Below are 24678 nucleotides of genomic sequence, written 5' to 3' on the forward strand. Positions count from 1 at the left end.
CGAAAATATTGAATGTGTTGCTGCTGCTAGAAGGGCATATCGTCGGCATTTCAATTTTAAACGGAATGATCCTGTACTATCGGCACATGGAATCATCTTATGGGTGAAAAACTTTGAAGCAGCAGGAAGTGAAATCGCCAGGAAGGCCCAGAATTTGTCGCTCACACGAACGGAGGAGATGGCACATGTAACCAACAGTCCGAAGCGTTCTGTGAGAAAAATTGCGACAGTAGTGGGAATGTTGGGTCATATTGTTCACAGAATTCCACGGAACGTTTTACCATTGCAACTGTACAGATAAAGGATATGCAACAGTTAAATGAAACTGATTATGAAAAGCGAATGAGTGTTTGTTGAAGTGACGAGGCACATTTCCATCTCAGTGGTTATGTCAAAAAACAAATGGCCGTTACTGGTGCGAGGACAGTAGCCCCTTACACACAGTAGTCGGCCCTCCTTTTTTGTGAGGATGAACATGGACGAGCAACCACAATTACAACGAGTTGGTATGCTACCATGGCTTAACTTTTCTCGCAGTTGCAAACTTCCCTCCAAATGAGTATTGGTTTCAGCAAGATGATGCTACGTCTCACTCTGCTCCCGTTTTTATGGCAGCAGTGCGCAAAGTGTTCGGTAACCACATCATTCCAAGGAATGAGGACATATTGTGGCCTCCCAGATACCCCGACTTATCGATCTGTGATTACTTCCTATGGGGATTCCTGAAACACAGGGAGTATACTGGACGTCTACACATAACTGCCGAACTGAAAGACACTATTTGTGCAGAAATCAGAAACATTTCCATACAGTCACTTGAAAGTGCCGAGAACGAACATCGCAGATTGTCTGAGCGCCAACGTAACAAGACATCGTTTTCGAAACGAAAGGGTATCGTTGTTGTGATTGAAAGAGTTTTGCAATGTATTACTCGGCCTGTTTCGCTATATCCAAATCGCCCGTTTTTCTGTCGCACATTGCATTTAAATTTTAGGAGACTTGTATTGGGCATGAAATTGTAAAACGTTACAATATAGTTTTATTTGCACCGTGAATGGTTATAAATAATAATCTGAAGTTAGTGTAAGCTATAAATTTCAATACGAAGATTCCACCACGGAAGAAAGTTGACATAAATAATCACAAGTTCATAGTGAGACTGAAATGTTTTGAAAACAACGGGCCTGAATTAAAATATTACATTGAAGAGGCAAAGAAACTGGTACATCTGCCCAATATCGTGTAGGGCCCCCGTGAGCACGCAGAAGTGCCTCAACACGACATGGCATGGACTCGAATAATGTCAGAAGTAGTCCTGGAGGGAACTGAAACCATGAATCCTGCAGGGCTGTCCATAAACCCCTAAGAGTACCAGGAGTGGAGATCTCTTCTCAACAGCTCGTTGCAAGTCATCCCAGACATGCCAATATTGCTCATGTCTGGGGAGTTTGGTGGGACAGCGGAAGTATTTAAACTCAGAAGAGTGTTCCTGCAGCCACTGTGTAGCAGTTCTGGACGTATGGGGTGACGCATTTTCCTGCTGGAATTGCCCAAGTCCGTCGGAATGCACAATGGGCATGAAGGGACGCAGGTGAACAGACAGGATGCCTACGTATCTGTCATCTGTCATAGTCGTATCTAGACATATCAGGTGTCCCATGTCACTCCAGCTTCACTTGCCACATACCATTACGACCTCCACAAGCTTGAACAGTCCCCTGTTGACATTGAATGGTCCATGGATTCATGAGGTTATCTACATACCTGTAGAAGTCCACCCGCTCGATACAATTTGAAACGAGACTCGTCCAACCAGGCAAACCAGGTAACATGTTTCCAGTTATTAACAGTCTGATATCGGTGTTGAAGGGCGCAGGCGAGGCGTAAAGCTTTGTGTCGTGCAGTCATCAAGGGTACACGAGTGGGCCTTCGGCTCCAAAAGCCCATATCGAAGATGTTTCGTTGAATGGTTCGCACGCTCACACTTGTTAATGGCTCAATATTGAAATCTTGAGCAATTTGCTAAAGGGTTCCGTTTCTGTCACGCTGAACGATTCTTTTCAGTGTCGTTTTTCCCATTCTTACAGGATTTTTTTCCAGCACCAGCGATGTTTTACAGGATTCTTGATATTCACGGTACACTCGTGAAATGGTCGTACTGGAAAATCCCTACTCCATCGCTACCTCGGAGATGCTGTGTACCTTCGCTAGTGCGCCGATTATAACGCCTCGTTGAAACACATTTAAATCTTGATAACCTGCTACTGTAGCAGCAGTAATCCATCTAACAACTGTTCCAGACATTTGTTGTCTTATATAGGCGTACCCGACCGCAGCGCCGTATGCTGCCTGTTTATATACTTCTGTGTTTGAATACGGATGCCTACATCAGTTTCTTTGGAGCTTCAGTACTGTTTAACCTTTAATGAAACATTTATGACACGGTTAGTGAATACCATCTACTATCCCAAGAGTACAAATTTCATGTGCCCAAACCTCCGAAAGTTTCGTAGACTTTACGATATTGCTGCCTGCTCATAACTGAATATTGTTGGAAAAAACTTTTTATTTACTAAAACAAGTTCCATGACCACATCTTTGCATTCCTGTAATGGTGTAAATTGATCACCTATTGTACTCTTTGGAAATGAATATTTCTGACTTTCTTACCTGATGTAACATTTCTCACTCGCTCTCGTTATTGCCATTTTAAATAGTCTGACATTTTCATTCATGTTATTTTCATTCCATTCCTCTTCTGACTTAAGAAAAAAGGGGCGTAAATATTAAAGTTTTAATTGTATCTTTTTTGTCGGTAAACCCAAAATTACTTTGTCTGAAACAAACTGTTGGTTTAACGTTCCATTGTTATTACTGTCACAGCTTACAGTGTAGAAAATAATATCAATTGCTTTTAAAGACGCAATTAAGAGTAATATTTCTTACTTGGACACGAAGCACGACAGTCCTCTCTAAATACAGGTAACTTATTGCTAGTCAAAACGCACTGTTGTTTTGATTCAGAACAGCCTGAGCGGTCTTGCTACCTCGTAGTTCGCATTAGAGTTGTGCTTTAGGTTCTTTAGCTGGTGGCAGAGATTATAAACACCTCTTTACCTAGAGAATTTGCTGTCCGATACAACCTGAGCTTCCCTTAACAGAGACACCTCCTTCGAATCCACACAGTCGAAGAAATCACACAAACTGTACTTCAGAACAATTTCACACTTACTGTAAGATTTTCTTGATGTTTGACTTCATAGTGCAATACAACAACCATTCATAAAATTTCAACAAAACACGATTCAGATCAATATAATTTTTAGTTTTTAATTCTGGTTCCAAATTTTAATAAAAAACTGTGCACATCGCAATAATATTTTTTAAATTCTGGTTACTGGTTTCGGTCTATAAGGCCATTCCCAAAAAAGGCTCTAAAACATATAACATTTGTAATGGCCACCCACCTGAAAAACTGACAGAAAGGCAACACTAGTTAACAATATAAAATGGTGTGTTACCCAGATGGCTCCTCACGTCATTGACTTAGTTTGAAGGCCTCTTGTTCGAGAGGACGTATAACTCTCGAACAAGAGGCCTTAAAACTAACTCAAGATGGTACTGAGGAAGCTACGAGAGAAGAGTGTCGCCTGCTCATAAGAGCACGTTCGGCAAAGAGTACAGTTACAGCGGAAAAGAGATCAGCTTTGCGTTCTCTCTTGGTTGACCCTGATAAAATTATCCTACCTACGGACAAACTGGTGCTACGAGTGTGCTGAAAAAGCGGTATCATGTTCAGACGACGCACTGTTTGTTATCTGCTTCAGCCATTCGCGGATTCACCGTTGACCCGACAAATACTGTGGAGGGGAAGACCATTACCCTTTTGCTGCAACGTTCCTTGTTACAAGATTCTGTCAGGAACTTAGTCTCAATGATTGAGCAGTCTTCCGAAGAATCATAAAGAAGGGGTCCATCTTTTCTCCAGTACTGTAAGTGTTACAACAACATAATGTGTAACAAAACACCTTGACTGAATAGCCACCAGTAGGTCGGGGTTGTACCTTCTTCTGAAACTGAACACATTTACACGTCTTTGCGGTAGACTCTGAATCTCAGATATTTTAGTAAGATATCATATGGTATCTCTCGTATTCCTCTGGAGATTCATTAAAGTATGTGTATGTCACCATCTGGCTTAGCATAAAGGCGTACTTTGTACTTTGGATCACAGAGCCTATGTCATCTCAGAGCAGAAAACCTGTCGGTTGATATAGCACATCATGGGTATAGTGAGAGACACGTAAGTCGTGAATTGCACTATCGGACAGTTATAAAAGGGGTGAATGACAATGATAATGAGATGACCCGTGGATAACAGCACTATTCGCGGGTAGGATTTGCAGCAGGTGTGGTATTATTCCCAAGAAACGTAGTGTAAAGTGTATTTTTCGACCACCATACACGATCAAGGACCAGATAGTGTCTGGAAAGGATAATCTTAGTTCACTTAAGGCGAAGTTTTACCGTATCCCCAACAGATGAATCTCATCGCACAACGGTCAGACTATCAGGGCTGTTGAAGACTACTGTGTATAGCATAAGCGTCACACAAGCCAATAGCCTGGAAAATCTGCAGTTGTAGAATATTGCCTTCTTACCGGTCACCCCATGGAATGTAACAGTACAGATATTCTGGAGCACGCTTCCAGTTACTGGGATAGTGTTCTTCGGGAAATGCAGTTGTTATTATTCTGAAGAAACGTAGTGTGCAGTTTGTTTCTTAGCCGCCGTCTGTAATTAGGAACCAGTTAGTGTCTGGAATTTACCGTATCCTCTGCAGTTAGTCAGCAAGACCCAATGGAGGATCAACGCCTCTGAAGATGTTCATCGCTGTTCTCGACGAAACATTAGGATCAGAAGAGTTTCGTGGACCAAGACCTTATACCCCTGAAGCTTTACCAGCAGCAGTGTCATCCTGTGGTGAAAACCTTCATTCTGTAATTGGTGAAACTACTGAAATAAAACTGCAAAATAGTATTTTTGCCTGAATTTGCCTTCTAATCCTTTTAACTCCTTAGTAACACGCCATAGGCACAGAGTGGGAGCTACTTACTTACCTGTCGTTGGTCAACGTTACACTGTCGATAGCTTCTGCCGTGGTCATGTTTGGCTATGTCATGTCGTAAGTTGTTCATTGTGTGCATATTATCTTTCTACACAAGCCATTGTTTGGTTTGTGCGTCTGCCGAGCTCCACCACCGAAGGTCTGTATATTTACGATCATATCAGTATGTTAAGGAAACATGCTCTAAATTTTTTTTTAAAATTATGAAAAAGGTGTGTCACGAATGAATTATCCGAATGGGACGTAACTCGATAGGTGTGATGCGCACGTAGAGACAAACAAATGATTTCAATTTGAGGAAAAACTGATGATTTATTAAAGAGAAACAGCTCCACAAACTGAGCAAGTCAATAACGTGTTGGCCATTATGGAAGCAGTTATAGGGATTGGCATTGATTGATAGAGTTGTTGTAAGTCCTCCAGAGGGATATCGTACTAAATTCTGTCAAAATGCGCGTTAAACAGTCACCTTGAGATGGTTGGCCAAGATAGATTTTGACAAGAACGAAAACAGGTTCGCCGTGTGCGGACGGGCGTTATATTGCTGAAAAGCAAGTCCAGAATAGCTCGTCATTAAAGGCAAAAAAACAGGGCGTTAAATATTGTGGTCGTATCACTCTGATGGAAGGGCGCCGCGGATGACAACCGAAGGGGTCCTGTTATGAAAGGAAACTGCAACCCAGAGCATTACTCCAGGTTGTCGAGACGCATGGCGGACGCGGGTCGAGTTGGTACCCCACAGCGGTCCTATTCGACTTCTGACATGTCTTCGCTGTTTATCGGGGCTCAGTTCGGTGTGGGACTCGTAACAGAAGACAACTGTATCCCCAGCCAGTGAGGTTCTGGAGAGAGATGGGATACCAACCTGACTGTCGCCCGCCATAGTCGTGGATGGGTCATAGCAGGATCCATTTGGTTGTCATCCACAGAACCCTTCCGGTACAGCGATTCGTCAACGCTATTCTACGCTCTGTTTTTTTTTTGCGCTTCATGGCAAGCCTCCTATATTTCAGCAAGATAATTCCCACCCACACAAGGCCAGAGGTTCTGCTGCTCGTCTTCGTGCTTGCCAGACCTCGCCGGATCTCTCCCCAATTGAGAACGTTTGGGCGTTATGGGCAGCGCCCTCCAACCATCGTAGTCTATTGACGATCCAACGCGTCAATTGGACACAATTTCGCACGATATCTCAGGAGAACATTCACCGTGTCTGTCAGTCAATGCAAATCCGAATACCGCTTGCATAAGGGCCAGAGGTGGGCCAAGGCGTTATTGGCTTGCACCGTTTGTGAATTTCTCCTGTATAAATGATCCAGTTTTTTTCAGATTGTAATAATTTGTTTGTCTGTACATGGTCATGACATCTACCCAGTTCATTCCGATAACCCCTCTTACAGTGTATAGAGAAGGTGAACCAGAACTCCACCGAATAAAATTTCGGAGATGGTTCAGGGATATTTCCTGAGTATTTTGGTGTAAGGCGCCGTGCTCTCCAGTTGCTCGTTACGTTGTAATGATGTAGTTATTATTTATTCTGTTTGTTACGCGAATAACATTTATTTATGGCAAGATACCTTTACAGCGACAACACATGTAAGCGTATTGTCATATCGCTGGCTTAGTTGCCGAGTATCTTTACGGGCAGCGCGTTTGCAGACTCGAGCACGGGACACGGAACTGTTATGTTGTGTTGTGGGTAGCTCTGCATGTGAGAGGCATTGATAATATGGAAGTTCGAGTGCTGCAACAAGTGCTGTTATAGTAAAGGGATGAAATATGGAAGTGATTCAGAGGAAACTGCGTAATGATTTAATTAAAAATGAGCAGTGCCGCCGATAACATATTTGCGTATCCTGTCGTTGCGTGTCGCACCGTACATCAATCATCCGCGCCGTGTTCAGCCTCTCAGAATGAACTAATGCCGATCAGCAAGATAGTTTACCATGAAAGAGAGCATTCAAGTGCCAGTGTCTTGTAGTGAGCGTGAGAACGTGCGTTCGGTTATTGCGTTCAGCATCATCAACAATCAGCCGCGTCGCGACAGTTACGCGCACGCTCGTACAAGTGAGAACTGAGAAAAATTAACTTTATGAACAGTGTTATATCATTACTATTGTCAAGGAGGACTGGTACTAAATATCCGTGTACGCGCGACGGGCGTAAGAACTTTTGTTCGATCATTCGGCCTCCGCATCTTCAACAATCACACGCGTTGTGTCGGTTACGCGTACTCTCGTCCAAGTGATGTTGTGGACTGGTAATCATCCGTTAATTGGGATAAACCCTTATGGATTAGAATGTAAACAGTGCAACCGCCGACTTTCTTATCGTCTCAGAATATAGTTTTTCATACCAGACGTAGGACAGTGTTGTGTTTAATGTTGAGTGCCTCCCCTAAATCAGAATGCATATTTAGATACATAATTTCAGGAAAGCCAGCAGCAGTGTGGAGCAGAACAGTACGACTGCCGTGGGATTTATCAGGTACGTGGTATGAACAGGGCGCACGGTCAAGAAACGCAAAGCGAGAACCAGTTTAAGAGGGCCCCCCGCCATGTGTACCCCAGGCGTGTTACGCACAAAATACTGAGTACTGCCACAATCTTGAAACACATTGAGAAGTAGTGTAATGGAAGAAATGTTTCCAAATAAAACACACAGTGCATACCGTCGACATTCTCAGTGTTAGGCAGGTATTTTCAGCACAAAACAGATACAAAATTGAACGAGGACAAGAAATCAAATGAAATTCAGTTACCCTGTAGTGAGACACCGGAGACCTGGGATCCATTGTTTCATAAAAAATAAATAAATAAATAATCAAAAACATACTCAGAAAATGTCCCTGAACGACCTCCGAAATGTTGTCGGTGGAGTTATGGACCACCCCGTAAATAAAACTTTATAGATGATAAAAAATAAAAAATAAATAAAATAAAACACTTTTACAGACTTTTACACTTTGGGTATACACCAAGGATCAGTAATCACGTTGGAACTGGGTTCGGAAAGGCCATCTGGGGCTACGACATGGCGTTACAGTTATTTAGTCACGTGGTGTAAATAGACGCCCACTACAGGTGATGCTCCAAGTTTTATCCAAACGCATCGAGACATGCCTGACATCCACGCTGCATTGAACGGTGCACTCTCTCAAAGATACTTGGCGTATCTCGAAAATATCCTGCTGCCGCAACAATCTTTCCCACTAGGTGCTTCACTGATGTTACACGTGTTTCATACACAAGCCCCTTCAGATATCACCACAGTAAAGAAAATCGCGAGGGGACAGATTGGGTGATCGTCGGGGCCACGCTACTGCCCCATCGCGACCAATCCAGCGGTCGGAAATGGTTGCCTGAAGATGTGTCCTCACTTGTCTGTTGAAATGCGCGGAGCCTTCGTCCAGCTGAAATTGAATGCTGCGACAAACGTGCATGAGAACATCGTTCAGCATGTCCGACAGAACGTTTCGCAGTAATACGAGACGCGAGCGACCATCAAGTCGGTCCGGGAGAACGTACACCCCAATTAAACAGTATCCGAAGATTCCAGCTGATTCGTGACCGTAGCGCCCTCTCATGGCGTTTGCGACCCCCGGTTCCCATGTGATTACTGATCCTTGGACATACTTGATGTTTCACGTCACTTTGTAAAAGTTTTTTTGAATCACGTTTTAGATTTACAGAGGTGAAGAATATATGATTTCAATCCTGAATACTTGTTATATTAGGTCAACTCCACACGTTATTTATGCTGCCATTTGAAATACTAGTTTTAGGATTGTCGAATCGTTACGTCTGAAATAATGGTCGTCAAACTGCGGCCCAAATCATATATTCTTGTGATCCGACGTATTTTATAATAATATGAATCTAGCAACTAACAGATGAATTAAAAAACATCAACTACCATTTACAGTTGCTTAAGAGTGTAGTTTTTCTTCTCATTAACAAACAGCAACACTTACAGGGACCTGAGGATGACAGCAAAGTCTGCCGAAACCGGTAGTTTGGAAATAAAGAAATATTAATGCGGTCTTGGCTTCAGATAGTTTTTACCAAGTATTATTTTAAGAGGTACTTAATTTTAACTGATGTTGGCGAATTAGGACATGAGCTAAGGTGGCCGCTTACCTCAGGGGCAGAGGGGTAAAGAGCGCGGCCACTGCGGGGTTAGAGAAGGGGGAATGTTTTAATGTTTGTCTTCCTGTTCCGACAACTCGACGGGCACGCACGACACGTACCAATCAGTTTCTATGGTACAAATTTTGACACGTGTGTAACGTGGATTCGTGAATGCGCACTGTAGAGACGGTCCTCTTCGAATGCGGTGTGTATTTCCAGCGAGGAGCACGAAATTAAATTAGGCTGTTGCAATGGAACGCAGTGAGGAGAAGAAAAATCACATCAAAATCATTTAGTTACCGTTTGTGATCATGTTTGCAATTAAATATAAGTGCAGTTACTTTAGTAATGAATTAATTATCCATTCACACAGACAACACAACAGCACTTCACCTGTCAATTACAGTGTCGGAACTTTGGGGATGCTGGGAATGGCAGCAATGCAAAACAGACAACAGTCAACACGAAGTATTTCGAGTGATACCGACTTTTAACGATCGGTATTTGAGACCCGTCGGCCAATTTTTCGCGTCCGTACTATAGTTAGTCTGTAGGGGGCTGAAAACGTATTACTCTTTATAGGTTACTAATTAATAAAAAGATCGGTACGTACGCAATCCGAGGGACTGCCCCAAAGTTTCTGTACTGCCTCCTGACCCATAATGTTTGATGACACTGCTCTGAAATAACTGTAATCTTAATTCCAAATCTGCCGATGGTAATAGCTGAAATATGTTGTAATGCCAACAGAGTAAGCAACTTAAGCAGTATTATCCTTAATGAAAGACATGAAGGTGATCAGTAGAGTTAAATGACTTGATCATTTGCCACAGTGAATTTATTGATTGCTTGGGAAATAAGATAAGTGATTTAACGTGATTCAGATCATTCTTCAACATGGTTTCCACTTTTCTGTATTATTGTGGTGAAAGAGCGGCTCTCGCCCTGTGAGTGCGTGCGTCCATAAGTGTGATCCTCCAAGGTTGGTGTGCCGTTTGTGGTCGTGGTTTCTGGTGCCGCGTCACTCCTTGAGGTAGTGTTCGTAGTTCTTGTAGTAGCTGCCGTCTGGGTCGTACTTGGCCCTCAGCTTCTCCCAGATGTCTTTCTTCTCCTTCACCAGGAACTTGATCACCTTCTCGACGCCTTCCTTCTGCTTCTCGTTGCATTTGGCGCACTCGTTCTGAAGGGCGTCGGGAATTAGCACTGCAGGAAACACACATAAGAAAGTTTCTTCAGTATCTCTAGTATTACAAGTACTACTACTGCTCCGTTAAAGGAGATACAAGTTTAAATATCAGAATATAACACTGATGAAAGAATTAAGGGTATTAACCGTGCTACCAGTTTATGTGTCCCTCTGTGCACCATCGCTTGCCGGAAACTTCGTTTCGATTTCTTGAAAAAGTAAATAAAAGAAACGTAACGTCCTAAGTGGCACATCATGTACAGGGTAAGTCAGCCACCCCTACCGATGTCATTTTATGCTACCCGCAACGTTATATGTGGCCTTCAAAAACGACGTGCGATATTTTCACATTCTCTCACTCGCTACACACAAACAATTAGTCCTACAGAAAAAAAAACGAATGAGAGATTTTTATAGGAAATTTTATGTAATCCGGCTAGAGGAAATAGTTTTCGAACTATTCATGAAAAACCTACGAAAGTGACATTAAAACGCACACCAAAGCCCACACACAGCCTCCACTGGTCAGGATTTCTAGTGTGTTGTTCAAAGCACGCCTTCTTACCACTGTATAAAAATTAGCGGCTGCACGAATTATTGTCCATTGACTGGTCTTATTACGCCTTATTACGCCACAGGCTTAGTCGAGGGCTTAAAAATTGTAAAACTGACGTTTGTGTAAATGTTACCTAACAATTTTGAGAATTTTAGCAGCATAAAATATACATTTAGGTCGTTGTATTCGTCAGGACTTATGACTGCGAAACTACAGTGCTTGTAAGGGTTACGTTTGGATCGAATTGCCAACGTAATTAGTTTTAGGGTAACGTTTACAAAAATCGTTTTCGTTTCATTACCTTCACGGGCACGTTCAAATTAATAACGTTATCGAAATAGTCGACTTTGCTGGTAGGATAATAACCCTCTTAACAGAGACCAAAAAAGAACCAGTATATGGAATAGTTCGTGTAGCTGGAAATTCCTGTACCAGCGGTAGGAGGTAGTGTCACAAACAACATAATAGAAGTTTTGACTGGTAAGGGATGAGTGTCGGGGTGAAGTTGCGTTTGAAGGTCACTTTCGTACGTTTTTCTTACATAACTCAGAAACTGTGGCCTCCAGTGAAACGTATCCCAGTACAAAATTTAAGTACACTTAATTTCCTAAACAAAGTTTCTGTTCAGTTTCGCTATAGGATTAGTAGTCTGCGCATAATGAGCGAGAGAATATGAAAATCTCGCGCTTGATTTTTGAAGGCCAGACATGAAACTGCAGCTTGCATAAAACTACATCGGTATATCCCATGGCCTTTCCTAAGACTTTTCTTATAATGTTACTCTTGTGTTTGGACAAATATTTGCAGTTCCGTTTCTGTCGGTGTTGATGGTGTTATGTGATGGAGTTACGTCGAACAAATACTGCTCACCATGTGTTTCATGTGACGGTTGCTTCCAACTAAAAGTAACGCTTTGTTTCTCGTTACAGCAGAATATTTTTCAGTAGAATATTTGTTTGAGTGAAGTTTTGTACGCCGTTTCGATAGAGCGGTCGCAAATTAGATTAATGAGATGCTCTGTACGGCTATATTTATTAAGAGCGATAGGAAAAGTCGTAAGTAGCAGTCGAGCAACTGCCGTGTAGCGGTAGCGGACAGATAGCGTGGCGCGGGTCCGCACCCGAGACGAGGAGGGGCAAGCGGCTTTGTGGAAACGGAACACAAAGCTGTTCTGTGAATCCAGGAGAGAGTGGAGGTTTACTTTCAAGGAAACGAGAGGAAAATAACTGAGTGACCGTAAAGTTATAATTATATAAATACATGTAATATAAGATCGAGCCGAAGTGGTGTCAAGCCTTTGAGTGGTGCAGTGATAAACAAACAACAAACACCGTTGGAAAAGCCCTTGAATGCTCAACGGTACCGGCTGACCGCCGTGTCATCCTCAGCCCTGAGGTGTCATCAATTGCGGATAGGGTGGCGGCACGTGGTTGGCAAACCGGTCTCCCGAACTTCGTCAGTTTTCGTGACCGGTGGCGCTAATTCTCAATCAAGTAGCTCCTCAGTTGGCCTTATAATGGCTGAATGCATCCCTCTTACCAACAGCACTCGGTAGACCCGGACGGTGACCCATCCTCGTGGTACGCAAACCCGACAGCGCTTAACTTAGGTGATTTGACGAGAACCGGTGTTACCATTGAGGGAAGGCCGTTGGGAACTGATGCGGCGATAGGCGTTCGGAATTGCGAGAATTTACCACTTGTGTAAATCATGACGTTGTACACGCACCAAAAATAGGAGACGACGCCCATCTTTTAAGTACAGACCGTTTATAGCTTTCCATTTCGTTACGCAGAAAGCAATAGTAATTATTGTTACTACTGTTTGAGCCGTGGCGCCATTTAATTAGTGGACTGTTCTGTCTGGCGCCACTGGCTCTGGTGTAATATCGGCTATCCCTCTTGCGGCCCCATTGCCAATATCTATGAGGAAGAATTTATATCTGTGGGTTGTGTTCTTAGAAGATCTTGGATTGCCGATATACAGTGTGGTCCATTGATCGTGACCAGGCCAAATATCTCATGAAATAGGCGTCAAACGAAAAACTACGAAGAACGAAACTTGTCTAGCTTGAAGGGGGAAATCAGTGGCGCTATGGTTGGCCCGCTAGATGGCGCTGTCATAGGTCAAACGGATATCAACGGAGTTTTTATAAATAGGAACCCCCATTTTTATTACATATTCGTGTAGTACGTAAATAAATATGAATGTTTTAGTTGGATCACTTTTTCGTTTTGTGATAGATGGCGCTGTAATAGTCACAAACATATGGCTCACAATTTTAGACAAACAGTTGGTAACAGGTAGGTTTTTTAAATTAAAATACAGAACGTAGGTACGTTTGAACATTTTATTTCGGTTGTTCCAATGTGATACATGTATCCTTTGTGAATTTTTCATTTCTGAGAACGCATGCTGTTACAGCGTGATTGCCTGTAAATACCACATTAATGCAGTAAATTCTCAGAATGATGTCCGTCAACCTCAATGCATTTGGCAATACGTGTAACGACATTCCTCTCAACAGCGAGTAGTTCGCCTTCCGTAATGTTCGCACATGCATTGACAATGCGCTGACGCATGTTGTCAGGCGTTGTCGGTGGATCACGATAGCAAATATCCTTTAACTTTCCCCACAGAAAGAAATCCGGGGACTTCACATCCTGTGAATGTGCGGGCCATGGTATGGTCCTTCGACGACCAATCCACTTGTCATGAAATATGATATTCAATACCGCTTCAACCGCACGCGAGCTATGTGCCGGACATCCATCATGCTCGAAGTACATCGCCATTCTGTCATGCAGTGAAACATCTTGTAGTAACATCGGTAGAACATTACGTAGGAAATCAGCATACATTGCACCATTTAGATTGCCATCGATAGAATGGGGCCAATTATTCTTCCTCCCATAATGCCGCACCATACATGAACCCGGCAAGGTCGCTGATGTTCCACTTGTCGCAGCCATCGTGGATTTTCCGTTGCCCAATAGTGCATATTATGCCGGTTTACGTTACTGCTGTTGGTGAATGACGCTTCGTCGCTAAATGGAACGCGTGCAAAGAATCTGTCATAGTCCCGTAACTTCTCTTGTGCCCAGTGGGAGAACTGTACACGACGTTCAAAGTCGTCGCCTGGTGCATAGAAATATGGTACGGGTGCAATACATGTTGATGTAGCATTCTCAACACCGACATTTTTGAGATTCCCGATTCTCGCACAATTTGTCTGCTACTGATGTGCGGATTAGCCGCGACAGCAGCTAAAACACCTACTTGGGCATCATCATTTGTTGCAGGTCGTGGTTGACGTTTCACATGTGGCTGAAACACTTCCTGTTTCCGTAAATAACATAACTATTTTGCGAAAGGCCCTGCCACTTGGATGATGTCGTCCAGGATACCGAGCAGCATACATAGCACACGCCCGTCGTGCATTTTGATCACAATAGTCATACATGAACACGATATCGACCTTTTCCGCAATTGGTAAACGGTCCATTTCAACACGGGTAATGTATCACGAAGCAAATACCGTCCGGACTGGCGGAATGTTACATGATACACGTACTTATACGTTTGTGACTATTACAGCGCCATCCATCACAAAGCGAAAAAAGTGGTACAACTAAAACATTAATATTTCTTTACATAATACACGAATATGTAATAAAAATTGGGGTTTCTATTTTAAAAAAACGCAGTTGATATCCGTTTGACCTATGACAGCGCCATCTAGCGTGCCAACCATAGCGCCATCTGGTTTCCCCCTTCAAGCTAGACGAGTTTCGTTTTTTGTAGTTTTTTCGTTTGATGCTTATTTCGTGAGATATTTGGCCTGGTCACTGTCAATGGACCACCCTGTATATATGGGGCTGCTGGCCCGAGGGGGAGGCACGAAGTTGGGGATTGGCAGTAGCGTTGCGACAAAAGGTGGTCTCGAATTCGTAGTGGCCGAAGGCACGAGTTGCGCAAGGAGGGTCTGCACAGAGCGAAGATATCGGAGTACTTCAGCGGGGTCAGCGTCGACTACAAACAGCACGTCGGCATACCGTCGGTTGGTTGGCAACGTTCGTGTCGGACGACCGCTCGTGGCAAGGCAGCTCTCTTCTACCTGGCTTTCATCAGCACCCCTTCCCCGATAGCTGCGTGGTCAGCGTGACGGATTGCCGTCCAAGGGGCCCGGGGTAGATTTCCGGCTGGGTCGGGAATTTTCTCCGATCAGGGACTGGGTGTTGTGTTGAAACTTCCTGGCAGATTAAAACTGTGTGCCCGAGCGAGACTCGAACTCGGGACCTTTGCCTTTCACGGGCAAGTGCTCTACCAACTGAAGTTTCATATCAGCGCACACTCCACTGCAGAGTGAAAATCTCATTCTGGAAACATCCCCCCGGCTGTGGCTAAGCCATGTCTCCGCTGTATACTTTCTTTCAGGAGTTGTAGTTCTGCAAGGTTCGCAGGAGAGCTTCTGTAAAGTTTGGAAGGTAGGAGACGAGATACTGGCAGAAGTAAAACTGTGAGTAGCGGGCGTGAGTCGTGATTCGGTAGCTCAGATGGTAGAGCATTTGCCCGCGAAAGGCAAAGGTCCCGAGTTCGAGTCTCGGTCGGGCACACAGTTTTAATCTGCCAGGAAGTTTCACATCAGCGCACACTCCGCTGCAGAGTAAAAATCTCATTCTGGGAGTTGTGTTGTTTTCATCACCATTTCATCCCCATACGGCGCACAGGTCGCCCAATGTGGAGTCGACTGTAATAAGGCCTGCACCAAGGCGGCCGGACCCGCCCCGTAAGGGTTTGCGAAATATGGGGAGAGTGTCGCAGAAATGATACAGGATTTGGGCTGGACATCATTAAAAGAAAGGCGTTTTTCGTTGCTTCGGAATCTTCTCACGAAATTCCAATCACCAACTTTCTCCTCCCAATGCGAAAATATTTTGTTGACACCGACCTACATAGGGTGGAACGATCACCACAATAAAAAATAAGGGAAATCAGAGCTCGTGCGGAAAGATACAAGTGTTCAGTCTTTCTGCGAGCTATACGAGATTGGAATAATAGAGAGTTGTGAAGGTGGTTCGATGATCCCTCTGCCAGGCACTTGAATGTGATTTGCAGAGTATCCATGTAGATGTAGATGTAGAAGGGAAGTATGTTTTGTAGCAAGTGTATAGCCTCATTGTGGATAGTTAGCTTTCTTATCTGAGAAGTGATTTATGGGTAGCATTTATGGAGCTCCGTAAATTGCTTTAGCATTCATTCTAACACACACACACACACACACACAATATCGTTCACATTTCATCTTCTTAAAAATAAAAGTGTTCCAAGGAAAGTCTTTCATACTATTGTTTAGTTACGCGTTAAAGTTAGTGATAATGTAGGATGGGGATCAACAGATAGCAGGGGAGGGGGAAGGAGGGGGGATACTAGGTAACGTGTAATTGCACTCAGCGGTAGTGGTCTAAGAAAGGTTGGGAAGCACTGTTCTATTCATCACATGAGCCGCGTCGAAGTATCGTCTTTAAAGATCGGGGTCGAGCAGTAGTTTTTCGGCTGTTTTTGAGAGAAACAAGCTAAACAGCTTGTCTATATAATCGATATCTGAGTGTCGTAGAGGGGGAGCAAATGGAGCTGAGTTGGAGATCGGAGCTCCGGACAGAGCGGCGAGCACGAGTCTGGCGTGGCTGTCTGCAGGGAACTGTGGTCGCCAAGATAGGGCGCGCCGAGACGAGCACACGGCAGCGGTCGGCACTGACGCACGGCAGCGAGGAGAGCGACCGGCTCTGCAGCTGGTGGCGGGGCGGAAAGCGCGGGCACGAAATTTGTATCCGGTTACTGCTCGACAGTCGTATATCATCGTGAGTGGATTGCCAAGGCTTCCGCGAGGACAGAGGAGCGTGCAGCTGATGTTCGACTACGTGCTAAGGCAGATGGTAAGTGGATCTGGGGAAACGGCGGATTTAGTAACCAGTGAAGCGACGTTTCTGCCGTGTAACTGTGCTGCCCAGAAGTTTTATTCAGTACGGGTAGAATCTGTCAAGGAAGTAGGACTCTTGCTGTACTGTAGCTGGCGATTGGTAATTTGATAAAATATGTTCAATTTTGTTGTCATATTCATGTAAAGTCAGAGAGAAAGGACGTCTGACGTTTTGAGAAAGAGACCGGTCAAAGGGGTGGGTTGTTGTTGTTGTTGTGGTCTTCAGTCCTGAGACTGGTTTGATGCAGCTCTCCCTGCTACTCTATCCTGTGCAAGCTTCTTCATCTCCCAGTACCTACTGCAACCTACATCCTTCTGAATCTGCTTAGTGTATTCATCTTTTGGTCTCCCCCTACGATTTTTACCCTCCACGCTGCCCTCCAATACTAAATTGGTGATCCCTTGATGCCTCAGAACATGTCCTACCAACCGATCCCTTCTTCTGGTCAAGTTGTGCCACAAACTCCTCTTCTCCCCAATCCTACTCAATACCTCCTGATTAGTTATGTGATCTACCCATCTAATCTTCAGCATTCTTCTGTAGCACCACATTTCGAAAGCTTCTATTCTCTTCTTGTCCAAAGTATTTACCGTCCATGTTTCACTTCCATACATGGCTACACTCCACACAAATACTTTCAGAAATGACTTCCTGACACTTAAATCTATACTCGATGTTAACAAATTTCTCTTCTTCAGAAACGCTTTCCTTGCCATTGCCAGTCTACATTTTATATCCTCTCTACTTCGACCATCATCAGTTATTTTGCTCCCCAAATAGCAAAACTCCTTTACTACTTTAAGTGTCTCATTTCCTAATGTAATACCCTCAACATCACCCGACTTAATTCGACTACATTCCATTAGTGCTTAAGAAGTAAATTGCTTTCAGTTATGATGTTTAAGGTAAATGCTGAGTATATATTTTTGAACGGATGTATACGCTTGCAAATCACAAGGAAAGATTTATAATTTTTCTGCCTTATTGTAAAACTGTTTAGTGCGTAGGTGCTCAAAGCTCAGTGTGATACGTAAAAGCCTAGTAAGACAGCTAGCATAATATGTTTTCCTTTCTGGAACTTTTAATTTTTATTAACTGGTTTTCTACATCAAATTGTAAAGAGAGTTTAGTTGTGTAGTCAATATTTTTGAGAAGTAAACTTTTTGCTAAGAATTAACTAATACTATAGAACACGGTACTACTGTGCAGCAATGTTTATTTCTTATTTGCGCCACTGATGTCGAATACATGTTTTTAAAAGCTTATCTTCACATGCAGTAAACATCTCGAACGTTCCACTTCCCCAAACCCGTATCCTCTCATTGGTCAATGAATCTAAACATTTCGATTAGATTCCCATCTAATTTCACTAATATTGGGATCAAATTGAGGAATGCCGTACATACATACGGGGACAACGGCACATTTTGCTGCTGACGTAAAACGCAGTCAGATGCGCAAATACGGTTCGAGGCGCATAACACATCTTGATTTCGAAGAGCACCCGACCTCTGGATATTTCAGTCTTGGACACCACCTAAGCAAAATGCGCCGCGCTCGTGTTGATTCTGTTGAAGAACTGAAGAAGTGAATTTTACGGTTCTGTAAAGATTTGCGAGATGATCCGGGGACGTTTGAAAGAATTCGTATCTCACCGCAGAGACTAGTGGAGTACTGTAAAATGTAAACTTTCAAGGCTGGCAATGTCACAATTTTGCTGCAATCAGTAGCGAGCCAGGGAGTTAATCGGACATTCAACAAAGATCCGTTCGACCACAGCATAACAGCCCGAATTTTATTAAATGTGAGTGGAGCATTGCATTCAGATTCGAAGACGACAGTTCCTTTAACAGGCACGAGTGTGCAGTAAACGATTAACCTACAGCATGTTGAAGTAGCATTGTATTTGTTGCTGAGGTCCGCCATCGTCAGATTTGAACTCAAGTACATGAGGAATTAATCGAAGTGTTGATATTTCAAACTTATTTGTGCTATCCGGGATAATATTTCACGTTGAAGTCAGTGGCGATCTGTTACCACACATTTGCAGTTTTGTTCACTGGAACGTTTTTGCTTCTGTTATCATCCGCGTGAGTTTGCACTATTAAGTTTGATACATCCAGTATATTTATTTTTATGTGTGTGTGTGTGTTTGTCTGTATAGAAAAAAAGGGCTCTGAGCACTATGGGAGTTAACTTCTGAGGTCATCAGTCCCCTAGAACTTATAACTACTTAAACCTAACTAACCTAAGGACATCACACACATCCATGCCCGAGGCAGGATACGAACCTACGACCGTAGCGTCTCGCTGTTCCAGACTGTAGCGCCTAAAAACGCTTGGCCACCCCGGCCGGCTGTCTGTATAGAGTCAGCTGTGTGTTCTATGCATGATTTCGTGCTGCAATTTAAAAACCTAGAAAGACATACGTAGGTATTCCTCAGTACTGTGCAAGTGCTGGAAAACTTGGTACTGCACCAACCGTACACGTTTGCTCGTAATATAAAAACGAACTTTAAACAGTGGAGGATCCTCGTTTTCTAGATTTTTACGTAGTTACTGTTGTGTCGATTCCCTAAGGTCTCGACACAATGAGTGGCTAGGTGCACGCGAAACTAACGCAGACGGGCGTAAATTCTGAAACAGGAGACTGGATGAAAAACTATAAAGAAAAGAAGAGAGATTGTCATCTACTTAACTTTTAATGATGTTCTTCTTGTTGAAATACATCTCTTGCATAGTAGTAAGCAATTAGCAATGATACACATGGCGCCTTGCTAGGTAGTAGCGATGGACTAGCTGAAGGCTATTTAATCTGTCTCTCGGCAAATGAGAGGAAGACGTGATACGTCTTGTCGCAAGCTATGTCGTCCGTACAACTGGGGCGAGGTCAAGTCCGTGTCTTGTGACCTGCCCTGTGGTGGCGCTACGTTTGCGAATACACAGTGGCGACACGCGGGTCCGACATGTACTACAGGACCGCGGCCGATTTAAGTTACTACCTAGCAAGTGTGGTGTCTAGCGGTGACACCACAGTTACTTTAATGGAGAATTAAGAATAAAATGTGTCCATTTATGTAGCCCTTCAGACTGAAATAATGGACAACTTTGTTTGCCGTATTAGTAAGCTGCAGATTATTTTACATTTTATAGGATATGTGACTGTTTTATCAATGTGTGGGTAGTGAAATCCTTTCGAATATCAAACTGACATAAACATTACGACTGCTGACAATCGAATCCATTACTCGTCAAAGTTACGCAGTTGTCATGTGTAAATATAGGAATTATAATGGAAGCAGTTCTACAATCAGTTGACTAACAACGAGTGCGCTGTCATTTACCTGTCCCTGCTTTGATGTAGAAATGGACAAGTGAAAACTCGTGCACAGGGAAGCAGTAAAATATTTATAGTCCCACCGACCGAATCGCAAAGCGGAAATCCCTGACAAACGCAGCACTGAAGCGTGGTCCTGTTGAGTTACGGGAGCCGTGTTCCGCTACAACAGCAACGCTGGAATACGTGAGACTGTTTCACATCGAAACAAACTGCAAGATCACTAGTTAGTTATCAATAAATGGGATCTCCCTGCACAAATACAGAATACGGGTATTCAGCGAACCAACAATTTTTATTTGTGAAGTTTCACAATCCAATAGGTTAGAAAGAGATGTTTTTAATATGAAAATGAAGAAATTCTACCACCATTCCGTCCTCGTACCACTGCAAAAATGAATGATAGAAAATTATATGCAAATTGAGAGTGGAGAGAGGCAGCAAGGAAAGGAAAGGGAGCGGAGTACTTATGTCAGCTGCATCGAGACATTACACGGACTGAACCTCTCTTACTCTCTATATACATAACTGATCTGGCAGGGTGAGCAACAACTTACGGTTGTTTTCTGACTGCTGTGGTGAATGGAAAGGTGTCGTCGTTGAGTGACGTTAGGAGGATTCAAGACGACTTAGACAAAATTTCGAGTTGTGATGAATGGCAGATTGCTCTAAAAGTAGAAAAAAATGTTAGTTAAAGCGGATGAGTAGCAATCCTGTAGCGTTAGAATACAGCATTAGCAGTGTAATGCTTGTCACAGTCACAGTCACGTCAAGGCGTAACATTGCAAAGCGGTATGAAATAGAATGGGCACGTCAGGTGGGCAGTAGGAAAGGCGAATGCTCGACTTCGTTTTATTGGGAGCTCTTCTGTAAAGCAAACGGCTTACAGAAAGCTGGTGTAACCCATTCTTAATTATTGCTCGATTGTTTGGGCTCCCCATCGGGTCGGATTAAAGGAACATATGAAAGCAATTCAGAGCCGTGCAGTTAGATTTGCTACCGGTAGGTTCGATCAGCACGCAAGTATCACGGAGATGCTTCGTGAACTCAAATGGTCAAATTGGAATCCCTAGAGGGAATAAGATGCTCTTCGCACGAGGAATTATCGCCGAAATTTAGAGCAATGGCATTTCAGGCAGACTGCTGTATGATTCTACTGCCACCAATGTGTACTTCGCTTAAGGATCATTAAGGTATTGTGAGAGAAATTAGCGCTCGTACGAAGGTTTGTAGAAAGTTGTTTTTCCTCGCTTCTTTTGTGAGTGGAACAGAAAAGGAAACGAATAGCTGTGGTATGTGGTGTCCTCCACCATGCACCGTACGGTGACTTCCGGAATACGTATGTTGATTTAAAAGTAGCCCGCGTTTCTGGTCTCCACAGCATAGAAAAATAAAATTTGGTTACCCTGAATCGAAACCGGGACCTTCGCGATTGGCGGCCGCGGTGGTCTAGCGGTTCTAGGCGCTCAGTCCGGAACCGCGCGACTGCTACGGTCGCAGGTTCGAATCCTGCCTCGGGCATGGATGTGTGTGATGTCCTTAGGTTAGTTAGGTTCAAGTAGTTCTAAGTTCTAGGGGACTGATGACCACAGATGTTAAGTCCCATAGTGCTCAGAGGCATTTGAACCATTTCAACCAACCTTCGCGATTGCAGTCACCAACACTGACTAGGAGACAACTGTTTTCTTTTATATACCGGCCTGCAACCTTCGCCCTGTGACCACAGTAGCGGTCGTCAAATCGGCCTTCGTCACATCTTGTTTCTGGACCTGATCTCGCGGGAACAAGGTAGATCTGGTTATTCGATGTTGAATTTACATGTTACAGCTCCTCTTGATAACCAAATAAATTGTCCAGGTGCGAGGAGGACTGAGAGTTCTGTACAAACTTAACTGCGTATGCACACAGTCTATCCATTCGGTAAATCGATAATACCGACGATTTTTGCCTGTTACCGACTCTGATACTTGCACCATATCGGTCCCATCGATTCTAAGAATTTCGAGAATGTTTTAACTTCTGCAGAAACAGAAGTACAACTTCCAACAGTCAAGATCGCTGTTATACAGCCTTTATTGTGATACCGGTAGTAGTGCCAGTAGTGCAGAAGACCTGAGGATGGTCTGGAACCGCGCGACCGCTGCGGTCGCAGGTTCGAATCGGGCATGGATGTGTGTGATGTCCTTAGGTTAGTTAGGTTTAAGTAGTTCTAAGTTCTAGGGGACGGATGACCTTAGAAGTTAAGTCCCATAGTGCTCAGAACCATTTGAACCATTTGAATTTGATGACAACGCAGTTTGCTGAAACCGGCCATCACAGTAAAGGCTATACAGTAGCTGTTTGAAGTTGTACTTCTGTTTCTGCATTAATCTAGATCGCCCCCTAGCATGACAATGTCAGGAATATATGATTTTAATTTCTACGTTGAAGCAGGAACAAATGACAAAAGAAATATTTTTACGTGTGACGTAATCATAAATTAAAAGTTTTCTGATTTTCTTCCTTTAGTTGTACTGAGAAACATTTCTTATTTTCAAATTTAACTATCCCTCGTCAAGGAGAAGCACCCATGAGTGAGCTCACAAGTATCAAAATATGTTACATAAATGGCCGCATCTTTTGTTTGCATTGACCTAGAAGCGTCACATTTCTGAATCGCCAAATTTCCGTAGACCTCAATACGTGACATAAATTTCAACTTGATACGACTAAACAGACAGAGAGACAGATGTTCTGATAAAGAATGGTAAAAACGTTTTTCGTGTGATATTACAAATTAACCATTTTCGGATAATCTACTTTGGTTGTAGTGTGAACCCTTTCTTCCTGGCAAATTTCACGATTCTAGGCCAACGCGAATAAACCTGTAGGTTTTGGTGAGTGATTTTGCGAGTATCAGAAATATGTGGCATAAATGGTCACCTCTTGACTGCATTTACTCAGGAGCTTCACTTTTTTACATCGACAAGATTCCGTAGACCTTATTACATGACATAAATTTCAACTTGAGACGTCTTCCCGTACCTGAGAAAAAAGAGTTTTGAAAAGCGTTTTAAGAAGTCGGAGACTGAGACGGACATGCGTACAAACAAGATATGATCCTATAAGGGTTCCGTTTTTATCAATCGAGGTACCGAACTCTAAGGCAGTATTATTCGAAAAACAGAGGAAGAGCTATCAGCACAAATAGATTCCTCTTGGAGGAACTAATAACTCTTCCTGGAGAAACTAGCAAACTCCTCTTCTATGATAGCACGGAGGTGGCCGCCTAAGAAACCTGCTGTTGCGCTCTGACAGCACTGTAGGAGGGTCTTTCCGAGGTGAGGCACTACCGAGGCTTTGTTGGACGCACCTTTGAGCTCCTTGCCGTCGGCGGTGCAGCGGTCGTTGCCCTCGTCCAGCAGGCAGTCGGCGTACTTGCTGAAGAGTCGCTCGTTGTGCAGGATCTCGTCCACGTCCACGTTGTCGTACTTGGTGGTGTACTTGTCGCCGTCCGGCGCCGTCGCGACGGCGGCCACCAGGAGGACAAGGGCGGCTGCGATCTTCCACATGGCGTGCTGGAGCTGGAGCTGGAGCTGGAGCTGGAGCTGGTGCTGGCTGGTCTCAGGTGCGAGTGCCGCCCTGGGCAGAGGCGCGCGCTTTTAAAGGCCCGGACGGGCGCGCTTGAGCAAGCGCAGCCTCCAGACGCGTCCGCGTTTCCAGGCGTTTCCGTAATCCCCGTCCATCATCACGCCACGCCACGGAAGCCCGGCCTCGCACCGCAGCCTTCCCACTTAACGAACGGACGCCGCAGCCTCAAATCTCTGGCAGTTTTCCTGTCTTCTGCAGATAATTGGCACGTCGGTTGTAAGCTTCTACCGTCCAAAGACTATTTCTCTCTGGGAGATACGTAACACTAATGCTCAACGCCATATATGGAGTGAACGTAGCCTACTGCGCATGTTCTCAACATCACGTGAGTTTGTAACGACGCTGCTTGTCTACAATTTGCAGTAATAGCAAAATTTCGATATTACATGTATTCGCCTTATTTTATATGCGTATATGCATGTTTGAGTTTTAGTAACAGTTATGTCGCACTGTCGTTCCTACGGACTTAAAGAGAAGTTGAAACGTCTCTGTCGAGACTTTTCATACATGTTTGCCTCATAGGATTCAGTTACGTCTCATTTGATCCACTGCGTAATTGCGATTTTGCTTATTAACTCTCCGAAAAGACTGACCAATGGAACTGAAAGTAATTCACTATATATCCAACGTAAAAGGGAAGAAAATGGTGCCTTGGATTAGTATTTCAATGTATTGTATTCTAATTTTACGTTCTACGTGAAATCATGAGCCATATTTACCATGCCCCTGCGTT

At 43.7% G+C, this 24678-nt stretch overlaps 1 protein-coding gene across 1 annotated transcript; it reads right to left on the minus strand.

Annotated features, from left to right (window-relative positions):
• Positions 1-10075: 10075 nt before the first annotated feature.
• LOC126252016 (ejaculatory bulb-specific protein 3-like) lies at positions 10076-23920 on the minus strand. Its single transcript, XM_049952800.1, has 2 exons — positions 23668-23920; positions 10076-10458 (listed from the first exon to the last, which is right to left on the minus strand). The coding sequence occupies exons 1-2, from the start codon at positions 23864-23866 to the stop codon at positions 10277-10279; spliced, it is 381 nt and encodes a 126-aa protein (XP_049808757.1). The 5' UTR covers positions 23867-23920; the 3' UTR covers positions 10076-10276.
• Between the last annotated feature and the right edge of the window lie 758 nt (positions 23921-24678).

Source organism: Schistocerca nitens, chromosome 4 (genome assembly GCF_023898315.1).
Source record: "Schistocerca nitens isolate TAMUIC-IGC-003100 chromosome 4, iqSchNite1.1, whole genome shotgun sequence".
Classification (NCBI taxonomy): domain Eukaryota; kingdom Metazoa; phylum Arthropoda; class Insecta; order Orthoptera; family Acrididae; genus Schistocerca; species Schistocerca nitens.

Coding starts and splice junctions, on each gene's coding strand:
- LOC126252016 (XM_049952800.1), bottom strand. CDS start 23,866: ATGTGGAAGATCGCAGCCGCCCTTGTCCTCCTGGTGGCCGCCGTCGCG. Junction 10,459..23,667: donor CGACGGCAAGGAGCTCAAAG/GTGCGTCCAACA, acceptor TGTTTCCTGCAG/TGCTAATTCCCGACGCCCTT.